We start from the raw sequence: 15,723 nt of genomic DNA on the forward strand, positions 1-15,723 counted from the left end.
ACCTCAAATATGAGACGTGTGTATGAAGCTCCGAGAGGGTTAATAAACATTGTTATTCGACATGCCTGTAACAGATGGTCCAGGGATTGGATCAGAGCTGATCTCATTACGAACAGTAACCGTTGAATAAAACTGAAGGGATAACTATAATCTATTACTGATGATGCACCTCCTCTCTACATGCTGTAGTTTATATCATACCAGCACGGTGTGATTGAGTCTTTGTGTTGAATGTGAGTGTCAGTGTATTCTTTCATGAAATATAAGATGGAGGCCGACCTACTCACATGAATCAGTGTCTGATCCCAGGGAAGTACATTTAGTTCATCTATATTATATATCATTGATGGTTGTTTTATGGAAGGCGTTTAACTGCACACTTTACAGCAGTAATATAAAGTAGAGTTTCTGTCCTCTGGTCTGTGACTGATGGTAAATGAGTCTGCCAGTGTGTCAGATCAGTCCAGACTGTCAGTGAGACGTGTCAGGGGGATATTAAGGCTCTGCGATGTTAATTTATCTCACTGTGACTTGATGATGAAAGATGCCCTCCTCCCCTGTGTGAGTGAGAGACGTCACTTTGTTCTGCCAGAGTGGAGCGCAGTGTGTTTTGATAGGCCAATTCATCTGAGCCCCCTCATATAGCCTACACCAGAGCTCTGCACAGTAACAACCTCTGTAACCACACCACAAGGTTGGGTTCAATCCCATGTCAATGCCAGGCTGAGGCAATGCAGGAAATTGAATCAATTGAAATTCAATTTGGCTGCAGGTAGCCTAGTGGTTATGAGCATTGGGCCAGTAACCAAAAGGTCGCTGGTTCGAATCCCTGAGCCGACTAGGTGAAACATCTGTCAATGTGCCCTTGAGCAGGACACTTAACCCTATTTGCTCCTGTAAGTCACTCTGGATAAGTGACTAAAAATGTCAAATGTAAACCGTACATTGTCATAGATAATCTTGGGAATGTTCTGTTTGTTTTTGTGCTTCCATTGGATCAGGAAATGAGTTGGAATTGACCTTGACTCTGGCCAGCTGGTTGAACCCCCAGTGGTTATTAGGCTGGAAGCCTGGAACATAGTATAACAGAGTTCCACTTACCTTCAGAGTTACAGATACGGAACGAGCAGTTCATGCTTGAAAACCCATAAATGTCGGCGAGTTAAAGTAGTTCTGCATGCACGAGTGTGCCTAAATTCCTCTACAGCGATATGAGAGACAAATCAACAACTACAGGAAGCATTTGGTTGCAGCTAAAGGTGGCACAACCAGTTAGTGTAAGGGGGAAGTTTCGTCGGGGCATGGACTCTACAAGGTATCGAAAGCTTTCCACAGGAATTCTGGTCCATGTTGACACAATTGTGGGAAGCAGTGTCAAGTTGGCTAGATGTCCTTTGGGTAGTGGACCATTCTTGATACACACGGGAAACTGTTGTGTGAAAAACCCAGCAGCGCTGCAGTTCTTGACACAAACCGGTGTACCTGGCACCTACTACCATAACCCATTCAAAGGCACTTAAATCTTTTGTCTTGCCCATTCACCCTCTGAATGGCACACATACACAATCCATGTCTCAATTGTCTCATGGCTTAAAAATATTTCTTTAACCTGTCTCCTCCACTTAATTTACACGAATTTAAGTGGATTTAACAAGTGACAAGGCATTATAGCTTTTACATGGTCAGTCTGTCTGTACATTCCTCCATTTACAGAAGACTTCACAAACCATTTCTTCAGGAGATTTCATCAGCAGTTCCAGCACCTCCAAAAGCCCACTTTCATCCTTAACCCCCAGACTAGACCAGACTGGATGACCGTGGCATGTTTGCTTTGATCCCTCTCCATTGGAGCAGCAACCCACAGTCTGTAAAGGCCCACTCACTCGGAGGAATTGATTTATGGGCTGTTGACCCGACCATTTATGTCCTCCACATTCTCTGAATGAGGAGGTCAGATAAGCACATTGTGTGGCTCTGAGATGCACTGCTACTGTCCTGCGTTGCTGGCCAGTCGACACGCCACCATTGTGTGATTCCTGATCCTGGGATGTCTTGCAACACGAGAGACGCCAAATGGTCTCTCCTGGATAATTTCCAACCTTTTTAGAAATGTTCATACACCTTTTAGTGGTGCAAATAGATCAAAATGCACTTGTCTCGTGGAAAGAACATTTTGCATCAAAAGGATCGCACATCTTAGATTCTGGAAGATGTTCAGATTGGGATATTTTCCGCATCCTTTGATTTTACCCTAGCAACATCACATGCCAGAAGAATGTGTCAGATAGATCTAGGTGGATATGTATTTGTCAGAGGCAGATATGAATGGGATCAAGACAGACTGGTGTTATAAGCTTGGGCTTGCCCTACATCCTTTCAGACATCTGAGCTGTGCCTTATCTGCTGCATCGCTGGCCTGCTTTCCTACCGCTACAAAGGGATGGATCACTTACAAACACTGCCTGGGCAGAGACTAACATACCTGCCCTGGTATGAAAGTGGAGATTAAGTTCATTGCCGATCTTCTATTGTCAGTTCACACTAGCGGTGTACTAGCTGCCAGCCTACATGTGTGTGGGTGTGTTTTCGCTTACCTTTGTCGTGTGTGTACAAGAGAGAGAGCGTGTGTGCGTCATTCTTTTAGATGTGTTCTTCGCTTCAGATCTGGTCTTCATGACCCAGTTTTCTTTGAATTGCCTCTACACATTCTACCCTTCACCATTCAAGCATGTCGTTAAAAGGCCCTCTGGTCCTGCAGTTAATCCAGGTCCCATGACACTTGTTAGTGGGACATTGAGCACTCAGGGGTAACTCTGACATTAACCTTTGACCTGCAGCTCATAGCCACGTCTAAAGAGATCTCCAATGGATTGGTTGATCCACTGCCACAGTGCAGCGCTCTCTGATCCTCTTGTTTAACGGGGTCTGGTCTCCGCACTGTGGGTTTAATGAAGGGAATACATTAGCCTAGCCTAACGCCCATCAGTCAGGCCTGGATAAATGAGGTTAAAGTGTTGCGGAGGTTGTTTGAGTACAGCTGACCCCCAGAATTAAATGGCAGTTACTAGACGTCCCACTATAAGACAGGTACTAGAGGCGTTAAGTCCCTTTCATATTCTTTAATTGCTCATCGAGGTGTATCGCTAACAGTTTGCATATGCTGCTGCTTTCATAGAGCTATGGTGTCTCAGTGCTCCATAGAGCCACATGCTGAGACCACATGCAAGTTATCAATGGAGGATATCAGTCTCTCTTAGCCCACTGGGGTATTTCCCCTGGGCTATGATAGAACACCATAGTACTGGTTTATTTTCTCTGCTTGAATGGGAGCCTGCTGGCTGGGCTGTGTTCTTGGGCAGTGTAGCTGCTCTCTGCTTATCTGGTGTATCCTAACCCTGGCATTATCCGCTCCCACTGATTGTCCTGCGATCCGCTTGGGAGCCGGTGGTTTGGAGGACTTTTAGTGTCCGTGTCCATCCGGTGGAGATGAACGAGCGGCGGAATGAACCTGACTGGAATGTGGTGGGCCACATTCTCCACCGATCTCCTGCAGTGCTGAGAGGGAGAGATCAAATCGGAGAGGACCAGACCTTGTGGAAATGGCAAATCTAATTTGTTTCCCCCATCGTAAGATGGTAGCATGTCAGCTCATTTTGCCTTTCCTTGCTGCCGGCAGGCCCCGCGGCCCCAGACTCAAGGTCAGGCCTGCTGGAAGGGCACAGTCTGTTTCATGACCCACGCTCACTGACTGACTGACTGACTGACTGACTGACTGACTGACTGACTGACTGACTGACTGACTGACTGACTGACTGACTGACTGACTGACTGACTGACTGACTGACTGACTGACTGACTGACTGACTGACTGACTGACTGACCGACCGACCGACCGTTTTCCTCTGGGCTACAACCAAGTCGGAACAGCTGAGAGGCAGCTAGAGCCAAGGACTTGTCTACATGAGTTAGTTTTTTGTCGATGGTTATCTTAGACCACAGTATCGCAGGGAGTGCATTCCTACACAACCTCCTGTATCTGTTAATTTACTCTCTGCAAGAGCTCTATTCATAGATAATGCACACTGCCTGGAGACAATTATGTCATTTGTAGCTAATGTACACTGTGTTTATATAGGTAAATCACATCAAAATGAGGACTTACATTCCCCCCCGTTCTCTCTCTCTCTCGTTCGTTCTTTCTATCTCTCTCGTTCGTTCTTTCTCTCGTTCGCTCTCGTTCGTTCTTTCTCTCTCTCGTTCGCTCTTTCTCTCGCTCGTTTTCTCGTTCTCTCTTTCTCTCTTTCTCCCTCCAGGCATGGGACTCGTTGTGCAGGTGAGGTGGCAGCGATGGCCAACAATGGGATCTGTGGAGTCGGGGTTGCCTACAACGCCAAGATTGGAGGTACAGTACCATAGAACAGAGGGTGATTGATGTCATCTTTCTGTGTTTCTCCTCCATTTTATCTTTCAATTCTTCACGTTTTCAGACTGCTTAAACAGCTGAAATACCCATGTGTGCTGCCTCCGTACTATTCTGAGCTCAGTTTGAGCGGGAGTTGCTCAAGGGTAACTTCCTCCACTTCTGGCCTGAGATGACAGGGAGGCTCTATGAACATTAGTTGTGTGTGTGTGAGATAATCTGCGTGCAGCGTGGCTCCTCTGAGTCCATGCCTCAGTGTAAGCGTGTGTAATCCCTTTAATTAGAGCCATCTCTTTTATCCAGTCAGTTCATGCTCTCATTTCATTACCCCTCTGCATGTTTTATCTCTCCATGCCGCTGCATGTTTCCAGCTGTCACAGCCCGGCTAAATCCAACGCATAGTTTTAGTCCTTATTGGTCACATCCAATATCTGCCTGCCGCCGCTTCTCTACTGTCAGGAGTAGTACTGTCTCATTTAAACCATGAACACACATACAAGTCTTATTCGGTTAGTTGAAAAATGAAGTCTGCAGAAGTTTTAACAGTGTGTGCCTCCTGCATTCAGCCTCTTCAGCACGACTACTTCCTTTATTAAGGTAGACTCCACACTGGGCAGTGATTAAGCAGTCTGCCTTGGAACCTGAGTGTTAATGAGATGGTTAATGAGCAGCAGCTTCTGCTCACCTTCCCCACTCAGAGGACAGAAACTTTCTGACCAACCACAGTCCTTCCAAGACTGCAGCAAGGTTGCCCTGTCAGGCGTAAAGGAGAGTGAAGCAGAGGAACAGCAGGCCGTGTGTGCATGTGTGTTTGTGTGCGTGTCTGTGTGGGTGCGTGCGTGACCAACCCGCAGGCTTGGCCCAGTCCGGCAGCTGCCTGTTAATAAGTGAGTAGTACCCACTTCTAGAAAGAAATATTTGAATTCTAGAAAGGCAATACTGTAGAGGGCCTATTGCACTGCCACTCTACCAGCTGTCATACCATACACACCTACAGACACACAACTATGTCTTACTATACATGTGAGGACTTTTTGGGGACCGACAATTGATTCCCATTCTAAATCTTATTTTACCCCTAACCCTAAACATAACCGCTAACCCTAATTCTAAACCTAATCCCTAAACCTAAAATACCTTTTTTACAAGTGAGGACAAGCAAAATGTCCTCACTTCTCTGAATTGTATTGGTTTATTATTCTTGTGAGAACTTCTGGTACTCACAAGTATAGTAAAGTGTGTGTGAGTATGTGTATGTGTGCGTGCGCACACACGCATACAGGGAGAGATTAATCTAATTTCCTATCACTCTATGGCAGTGACTACAAATGAAAGGCAGGTCTTTGTCATCCCACCAGAAATCCTACCACTATTCCAGAGCACAAACTGTAAGCTCAAGCTTTGACCTTAAGATTTAGAAAGCTGTATTGGCTTCAACCCACCTATAGAAGAATCCCTGTGTGTTGGTGGAGGTAAGGGGTAGCAGAGATGGGCGCAGCGCTCCCCAGATAATGGGCTATCTCCTCCCTATAAAACTATTTGCTCGTTTCGTTCTGAGCTCTACGGGAACCCTGAGTCAGTACCCTCGCAGCTGGATGCCTTTGGAGAACTTCAAAGGGATGAACTTTGTTTGTTTACTTTAACCGGTATGAGAGCAGTATGGAGTAACTTGACCCTCCATGCATCAAAGCAGCCAACGCGTTTGTTTTGAAGATGTCTGCCTTCGATTTCTCAGCTTTCTGTCTGCTGGGCTGGGATGGGGGTGCGGAGAGAAAGAGGATGAGGAGGCTCCGAAAAGTGCCCTGGAGGCTGGCGCTAGAAAACATTCTAAATTAAATTCAGAATCGATGGCTTTAATATACAAAAAGTGCTGGCATATCCCAATTCAAGTGTCCTTCTTCTGCAGAGGGGATTTGTGCAACACAATGTCCACCCGGATTCAAACTGCATCTGTTTTCTGGGGAGGGAAACAGAATGTTCTCATTTATCACCTGTAAACGAACCTTCAGTATCAGAGCTTCTTCAGATCTAAGGCTTATTTATCACCAACTCTGCTGCTGACTGTTTTTTTCTTCTTCTGTGGAACACTTCCTACCAGTGGCTTTGGTATTTGAGTTTAACCTCACCTGCATTTCTCTTCAAAGAAAAGGAGTAGATTATCAGATCAAATGTGTACAAATTTGTATGTGTTGACGTGTGTGAAGGAGTGCGTATGCTGGACGGCGAGGTGACCGACGTGGTGGAGGCCCAGTCTCTCAGTCTGAACCCACAGCACATCCACATCTACAGTGCCAGCTGGGGCCCCGAGGATGATGGGAAGACGGTGGATGGGCCCGCCAAGCTCGCCAAGGAGGCCTTTCTGCGCGGAGTGACCGAGGTGTGTGTAAATATCTGTGTGTATTGGGCCTCAGATGTGTGCCGCGTTCCACCATTTCTATGTGCCCCATAAAAATCAATAGTTTGTGGGTGACTTCCTCTACACACAGGCAGTAATTATGTAGTAAACTATTCAACCATTTTGAAGGACAAATGTGGCTTGAACAACGCAAGCACACTTTTTGACCCTGACGATTATGAATGGGGAAATTTGATTTGATCGCAGTGGAAGTATCAGGCTTCCAGTAAGGATAAAAAAATAAATGTCCTGAAAAAATAATATAGGAAAAATAATCCTCAATACAAAGCACTGAAAATATTGTACATTCATAACCACCAAAAGTGCACTTTACACAATAATTTCCCTTCACAGTACCACAATTGTAGAAGTGATTTCAGAATCTGAGTGGGAAGATATTTGTGTTATGAGAATATCTCAATAAAAAGCCATTGAACTCAGGTGCAGATTTTCTTCTGCATGTGAAATGCAAACGGATGTAAATAGTTCATGGGGCTTTAACGTTAGTGTGGCAGGATTCAGAGAGACCGAAGTCTTAGCTACAGCTCCTTCGTCTCGCATGGGCATCCGGGCAGAGCATTGGCATACTGCCAACCCTGAGACGTTACCGCTCACTCTGTGTGTGTGTGTGTGTGTGTGTGTGTGTGTGTGTGTGTGTGTGTGTGTGTGTGTGTGTGTGTGTGTGTGTGTGTGTGTGTGTGTGTGTGTGTGTGTGTGTGTGTGTGTGTGTGTGTGTGTGTGTGTGTGTGAGAGAGGGAGTGTATGAGAGCTTATGAGAGAGAGACTATTGCTTTTAGGCATTTTGATAGCTATTTAAAGAGCAGGATGGTGAATGGTCCTGGTTTTTAGTGTCAATATGAAACAGTAGCTGGTTTTCTGAAGGCTGTGTCTTTAATGGGCTTCTTACTGTATACAGTCTCCACCAAACAAAAATGTGATTACCAACGCTTTCAGGCCATACTATAGTTAAGCAATAAGTCATGAGAGGGTGTGTATAGTCTTTGTATGTGTGGGAGTCCAGGGAGTGTGGCAGATGTGTACAGTGCATGACTGAGTGGAGGGAACAGTAAGCATCAAGACTGCAGACGTATAGGGTCCATATGCCAGGCTCTCTGTAGTGTACACATGGGAGCCTGCATCCATCTGATCCCAGCTCTAAGGGTAAGAGGGTGTGAGAGAGCCAGTCATAAAGCATTGAGCCGAGCCACAGAGAGCCAGGGCCAACGGGCCATTCAGACAAAGAAACATCAGATCTTATGGGGTAAACCGCATCTGAGGGCCGTTACTGGTGCCCTGTCTGCCTCCCTTTTTATTACAGGCCTGTCAAATAAAAAGTATATGGCATGTAAACACATACTATTCTATAGGGAGCCATGGCATCATCAGTAGCTCCAGTCTGTTGTTTACACTGTTCATGATGGTTGCGTGTGATGGTCAATGTGTAGAGGCTGCACCACCCAGCACAATGGAGCATTCTGTGGGACTTTGATATTTATTCACTGTGAATGCTGAATAGCACAGATAATGTATTGCTCCGGGGTTGTCCCTGTTGTATTGTGGCCGTGGTACATTAAAGCTCTTTGGATTCAAAGCGTCTGAGTGATCACACGGTCTTGTGATGTATGGATGAGCTGAGGCAGGCCTTTCAGAGATGGACCCTGTAAAGAGTTGTGCTGTAGTATCAATGGGAATCTAATTTAGATTGAATGACACCGTGTTCCCCTCTTTCATAAGCTGTGCCACACCAAGATACACATGCATGTGGTCATGTACGTCAGAAAGGCCTGTCTAGAAGCCTTGTGGTTGTCTAGGTTTGTTATTGACTCTGTTTTGTCTCTCCCTCCTCTAGGGTCGTGGAGGCCTGGGCTCCATCTTTGTGTGGGCGTCAGGGAACGGCGGGCGTGAGAAGGACAGCTGTAACTGTGACGGCTACACCAACAGCATCTACACCCTGTCCATCAGCAGCTCCACCCAGAACGGCAATGTGCCCTGGTACAGCGAGGCCTGTTCCTCCACCCTCGCCACAACCTACAGCTCTGGCAACCTCAACGAGAAACAGATAGTGAGTTCAGTAGACACGTGCTCACACACACATACACACTTAGTGGCAAACGGAGGGGGAAACACAGATTTTGATTAATAAACATACTGAACACACACTCTCATTCACTCCCAGTGTGAGCGTCATGGAGAGAACGGGAAGTATTCGTCTGTACAGTCTGAGAATAGGCATGTCAGAAAACATTAAACTGAGTGGTGGTGTGCATGCAGGGTGGAGGAGTGTGTGAGTCGGGGCTCCTGTCCTGTGAGAGTCTTGTGCTCTGTGGTTCCAGGGCCTCAGTGGTATTATGTTGCTAACTGCAATGGGAGATCACACAGCTTTGAAGAGGAGGAAGCCTATTTTACAGCATATTAGTCAGGGGAATGATGTGTGCTTCAGTGAGAAGTAAGAATGGATGGATAGAAACTTTTGATGTATAGCCAGGGTGATGTATTGATGTATAGCCAGGTTGACTTGGCTCCTGGGATCCATAGAGTATCTCAGATGGTTGAATCCAGAGCCAAAGCACTAGTCCAGACTCTCTAGCTGTACTCTAGAGGTTTGAGCGTTTCTGGATGTCCTAGTTAGCCTGTATCCTGTTGCACTTCTTTCTTATTTCTGTTGCACTTCTTTGTCAGTTTTCCAATTTGGTTTTAGTGCTCCTGTAAGCCAGATGCTTACTAAACTGTTTGGTGCTTCAAGGCAGGTTTTGTATGTTCACTCTGGAGGAATGAGTTCTCACTGGCCTGCCTCAGACAGCCATAGCCTGCAGTCTTCTCACATTGAGCAGTGACACTCTCTCTTTCCCGCTTTCGTTCTTTTCTCTCTCTTCATAAACTCACACTCTTTCCCACCCGCCCTCTGAGGCCCATTTGAATGAAGAACTGTAAAACATTAAAATCCCATCTCCATGTCTCGCCCTTCCACAGACCGGTCTCTCTCTCTCTCACACACACACACACACACACACACACACACACACACACACGAGGTGGAGGAAGGAGAGCCTCTCACTAGGAGAGATTACAGTACAATACTGTATAATGGATGTTCATCCCAACCTCTTGCCATGAGGCATGCTGTGCACACATGATTAATGAATTGGTGTGTTTCCACATTCATGATTAATCATGTTAACCATGTGTTGATACATAGCCACATCTATCAAAGTAGATGTGGCTGAGTAGAATATCTGACTTTTATAGTGTATAACTTGCTTCAATAAAAAGTTATTTATTTGCCCATATATTAGGTGTAAACATTTCGGCTCGGTATGGGCATTCATCTGAGCACCATAACTGACTATGAAACTCTCTTCCTGTCAGGTGACAACGGACCTCAGACAGAAGTGTACTGACACCCACACAGGCACCTCCGCCTCGGCTCCACTGGCTGCTGGGATCATCGCCCTCGCACTGGAAGCCAAGTGAGTGACTCTTACCACCTGTCTCTTTCTGTGTCTCTGTCTCTTCTTTTGGTTGTCTCTGTTTGTCCCCTTTCTTGTTCCCATTTTTCTCTCCCTGATCTTTCTCTCTCTGTTTCTCTCCCTCCTTTGTGCATTTTGTCTGTTCACAAATATTTGCCGTCTGAGCGCGCGCACACACACACACACACACACACACACACACACACACACACACACACAGATGTCTCAAAAGTACGACTAACTCTTGGGGGAAGGAAACTGTCTTGTAATAATGCATTGTGGATCAGAATAGATTAGTCAGTTATCTCCTATCATTCTGCTATGAATGTGTCATCAGCTCAGTACTGTAGTCTGGTTGGGGAACGGGGCACGTGTGACCCGTTAAAAACCTCTGTAGTTCCCTGTCCATTTAAAAGTGTCTGACTGTACTGCAGGGCTTTGACTTTCCCTTCAGTCAAAGCTGACCTTTAAGTAAAAGAGAGCTGATGAGGTTTTAAACTCTGTGTCGCTGGGGTACTGTACACTATTTGACTCTGTTTTACTGTAGGCTTTTACTGTTGCTCTGCTGGGTGGAACTGCAGTAACACAGGGTTTTATACGGAGAACAGAAGAGAGTGTGGGAGAGCAGAGATGAGACTGACAGAGGGATCTCTGGTCTTTTTATCTTTTCAATGTGGTAACATTAAGCCGGATGTTCAACTCTTCTTGGGCACCTAATGCCATTTCCTTTGCAATCAGTCGCTATGCATTGTGGTACAGTAGGATATGTTGTTGCTTGTTGTACTGTCTTCATAATCATGTTAAGGACATTTCAGATCTGGTATCTTCTATATTGATGAAAGGTATGGTTGTTTGTGTGTGTGTGTGTGTGTGTGTGTGTGCGTGTGCAGTAAAAACCTGACATGGAGGGACATGCAGCACTTGGTCGTGAGGACCTCTCATCCCGCCCACCTCCTCACCAACGACTGGAATACCAATGGGGTCGGCCGAAAAGGTACAGCGAGGCGTCCCATTAGCTGAGCTCGGCTGACCATCATCATTCCCGTGCCCTGCCAGTTGCACAATGGAGACTGATCTATATTGTATTTACATCAATTGATTTAAAGTTGCCTACATTAAGCAATTACAGAAAGCAATGGCTCAAAAGTTCAGGGAGAGGTTTTACTGGGCACACAGCAGGGTACATGCAATAATCTAATAGTGAAGAGGCACTTATTGAGTTGGAACTGGAATCGTGATGAAGTAGCCTTTCAGCAGTCTGATATCGATCTTTCTTTTTTCTCTCTCTCTCTCTCTCGATCTCTCTCTCTCTCTCTCTCTCAGTGAGCCACTCATATGGGTATGGTCTGCTTGATGCCAGTGCGATCGTGGCCCTGGCTGAGAACTGGACCAACGTTGGGCCCCAGAAAGAATGTGTGCTGTCCATGGTGGCAGAGCCCAGGTGAGCTGCACGCACACACACTCTCTCTCACACTCACACTCACACTCTCACACACACACAACAGCTCTACCAACTCGACCTGTAATACCACTCAGGAGTATCAGTACTAGCTTCATAGGGATTACATTGGTTTTGGGTATAGTACAGTTAACCTACCAGGTGATTAACATATAATAAACCTATGTGATCCTTATTAGAATAGGATGCTTCAGATTGTGTGTGTGTGAGTGTTTCACATCTGGGGGGGGTCGGCTGTGGAGGTGATGTGGGCTGGTTTGTGATGGGCCGTAGGTGTGAGAGGTGCTCATGTGGGACCAAGCTGTCATACCTCAGTGTGACTGCACGTCATGTTTCTATTCTGATCATGGCACCGGAGGCCCATTGATATGCTCTGCTGGGTTCTTGTGTGTGTGGTAGGGTGATGATCTTCTGAGCCTGGGGGAGCATGTTTAAGGGAAATAATCACTTTCAGATGAGTCTCTCTCTCTCTCTCTGTCTCTCTCTGTCTCTCTGCCACTCTCTCTCTCTCTGCCTCTCTCTCTTTGCCTCTCTCTCTCTCTCTCTCTGCCTCTCTCTCTCTCTCTCTCTGCCTCTCTCTCTCTCTTTGCCTCTCTCTCTCTGCCTCTCTCTCGCGCTCTCTCTCTGCCTCTCTCTGCCTCTCTCTCTCTGCCTCTGCCTCTCTCTCTTTCTCTCTCTCTCTTTCTCTCTTTCTCTCTGCCTCTCTTTCTCTCTCTCTCTCTGCCTCTCTCTCTCTCTCGCTCTGCCTCTCTCTCTCTCTGCCTCTCTGCTTCCATGTTCTCCACGCTTCCCTGGCTGTCTCTAGACCTCTGTCGATCTTTTACTCTTCCACTCCATCTTTCTGCTCCTTTGGTCTTGCTCTCTCTCTATCCCTCTCTCATTCTCTATCCCTCTCTCTCTGTTTTCCTCTCACACTTTCTCAATATCGCTCTTTCTCTCCCACTCTCTCCTGTCTTTAACCCTGCCTCTGCTACATACAGTAGCTGACAGGATCCCAGCCCTGTTGTATTTTCTCTGTACTGGTCCCCAGATCACAGCCTACCACTGGAGCCTGTGTTAAAGGTGTTAGTGACATCGTGTTTGTGCAGTGTGCATTGTACAGTACAAGAGGTTTCTAACATTTTAAGGGATTTAATTAGGAGGAAGCGGTGTGTTTTTACACCCAGTTCACTGATTACGGCCCGTATTTTCTATCAGCTGGGTGCCACAGCTTTTCTAAAGCCTCATGCCCTCCTCTCCCCCCACAGCCCTCCTCTCCTCCTCCTCCTCCTCTGGGTTCAGTTGTAGTGGATGTGTGTAAGCTGCTAAGCGGATTGGGAGGAGACGAGGGAGCCTGGTACTCTTCTCCTGTAGAGGACCGGGCTGCTGCAGGACCTGAGCTGCTAATCCTGTTTCAAGGCCACAAACCCTTTGCCCTCAGCAGGCTCTCTCTCACACACTATTCTCTCTCTCACACACTATTCTCTCTCTCACACACTAGTCCAGAGCAACAGTCACACCCTCATGCAGCATCACTCAGAGAACCATTATCGTCGCGCACACAGAATTGCTGTCACATGCTCACTCCCAGATGAGGCATCTTTCTCACTGACACCAGAAGCCAGCAACATGAAAACACAAGCCACTCCAAGCCAATTTTCATCTTCAATAACTAAGCCGTCTTTGTGCAAATGTATGTATTTGGTCCATATATATGTTTATCTGTGTCAGGAACATTGGGAGCCACCTGCTGATCACCAAGACAGTGGACGTCTGTGTTGGGACAGCCAACCATGTGAGCTCCCTAGAACATGCCCAGGCCCAGCTCACCCTCTCCTACAACCGCAGGGGCAACCTGGGCATCTACCTGACCAGCCCACAGGGTACCCGCTCCACACTGCTCGCTCCCAGGTACGTATGTACGTACACACACACACACACACACACATACATACACACACACACACACACACACACCTTGTATTACATACCTCCTGTCTCTCCCCTCTGCAGGCCGCATGACTACTCATCAGAGGGCTTTAATGACTGGGCTTTCATGACCACACACTCCTGGGATGAGGACCCCCGGGGGGAGTGGACCCTGGAGATGGTAAACGTGGCAGGGGCCAGTGACTATGGTAAGACACCTCTCGTTTAATACCTTAACATATGCTATTGTTATGTCTGGAACATTGTCTGGGAGCTAAGAGAGAGAAAGAGAGAGTGACAGGGTTTATGTTAGTGCAACCATGTCTGACTAGCAGTGTCACTGAAAGAATGTGTGTGTGACGGGATGTGTGCTTGTGTTTGCATTTATCTGTGCATCATATATGTTTGATTCATTGATGTACTGCGTGTGAGAGAGTGTGTGCATGTGCAGTATGTGCTTGATTTATGTGTTAATGGATTTGTGTATTTCGTAGTGTGCGTCTGTGCATGTACGTCATTCATGTGTTGATGATTTTGTGTGTGTGAGATGCTTCCAGACCGCTAACAGGGAGTGTTTTATGCGAGGGGCAGCAGTGTCTGTGCCTGGAGAGCTTTCATTTTGATCCCTTTTATACAAGCTGTCAGGCAGTCTCTCTCTAGCTCCACACACCCACCTCTAAATCAGCTTCATTAAACCAGGGAGAGTAAATCAAGCAGGAGAGTGGAGGGCCCTGCTGTCTGGCCCAGGCTGACCCAGGCTGACCCAGAATAACTATGACCTAAGACCCATCCAGGCCACACTACTGTCAGACAATATTTATTTGTAATTTTCTCTCTGTTGCTCTCTTTCGTTTTGTTTTCTCTCACTCCTCCCTCCCTCCCTCCCTCCCTCCCTCCCTCCCTCTGGCTGAAGATCTCTCAGCCCCCCCCCCGCCCCCTCTGTGATATAGGAAGTTGGACCCTCTCAAAGGGCCCCTCATATAAATGGCTCTCCCGGGAAGTGTTGTTCTTAACTAACGGGTCTATAGAGAAACACCAGAATATATGCTTATATATTTAATGCTTTACTTCTAGGAATCTTTTCCTGTCATTCCATCCAGGAAATCCAAGAATATAAAATGAGCAGGATAGAAGCTGCAATTACAGAACCCACCCTGAAGAGTGCCAAAGCCTTGCTGGCGTAGACGGTGGCTTGGAGATCTGTGCTGTTGTTGCTTATGTGTAAAGTTCGCTCTCTCCCTCCCTCTGTCTAGGCACTCTGACTCAGTTCACCCTGGTGCTGTATGGTACAGGCTCAGACTCTCCCAGCTCCACAGCCAAGGACCTCTCTCAGTCCAGTAACGGCAGCTGTAAGACTTTTGACCTACAGCAGATCTGCATTGGTAAGAATGTTACTGTTGGTTACCATTGGTTACTGTAAGAGAATGTAGATTCTGTACCTAGGGTTAGGCCACTAGGGTCTCGTAGAGCTATGGTGTGCCCAGGCTTGTTCCTGCACAGCACAAATGCACCTAATTAAATCCATCATGGTCTAATGGATCAAAAGTCTGCCCCACTGTGGCTCTGCAGGCTTCAGTTGCCTACCCCTACCCTAAACCTAACCATTTAATGAACAGGTACATTTACACTGCACACTGTACAGGTAAGACCGGAGAGATGAAACACTGGCTCTCCTATCAAAAGTGTGTGGCTTGTCTCCAAAAGATAGATTGCGAGCTACCGGTAGAATCAGAAATTGTCATGAACATAAGGCTACCGGTTACTATCCAATCAAAGACACATTGACATTATCCCACCCCTGGTTTGCCACTGTTGACTAAAAAGCCAAACGTAACACAATATCTGGCAATTAAATTCTGGCAATATTGCCTGTTTGGTGGACGCGTTTGTCTAATGATAACCGGCGTCTTGTGGGTAGACAGAAGGACTTTCCCCATAAACCTTTTCAATTAAATGTGAACAAACATTTAACCTCACAGAACTAGGCTATGTCATGATTATTTGTATCAATTGGGTGGCCATTGCTTTGCAAACTCTGCCATGACATGTTCTACAGACCTCAAAAATGGTCTTC

At 46.6% G+C, this 15,723-nt stretch overlaps 1 protein-coding gene across 2 annotated transcripts in view; it reads left to right on the forward strand.

Annotated features, from left to right (window-relative positions):
• Positions 1–15,723, forward strand: part of LOC120047639 (furin-1-like) — a 96,354-nt gene that overhangs the window by 73,215 nt on the left and 7,416 nt on the right. For both annotated transcript variants that reach the window (XM_038993194.1, XM_038993188.1), the window contains exons 7-15: positions 4,314–4,402; positions 6,625–6,797; positions 8,665–8,877; positions 10,182–10,282; positions 11,173–11,276; positions 11,606–11,723; positions 13,452–13,631; positions 13,734–13,858; positions 14,903–15,031. In XM_038993194.1, the coding sequence (XP_038849122.1) occupies positions 4,314–4,402; positions 6,625–6,797; positions 8,665–8,877; positions 10,182–10,282; positions 11,173–11,276; positions 11,606–11,723; positions 13,452–13,631; positions 13,734–13,858; positions 14,903–15,031 (1,232 nt within the window). The remainder of the gene's footprint in view (positions 1–4,313; positions 4,403–6,624; positions 6,798–8,664; positions 8,878–10,181; positions 10,283–11,172; positions 11,277–11,605; positions 11,724–13,451; positions 13,632–13,733; positions 13,859–14,902; positions 15,032–15,723) is intronic.

The sequence above is a fragment of the Salvelinus namaycush genome, chromosome 1 (genome assembly GCF_016432855.1).
Source record: "Salvelinus namaycush isolate Seneca chromosome 1, SaNama_1.0, whole genome shotgun sequence".
Lineage (NCBI taxonomy): Eukaryota > Metazoa > Chordata > Actinopteri > Salmoniformes > Salmonidae > Salvelinus > Salvelinus namaycush.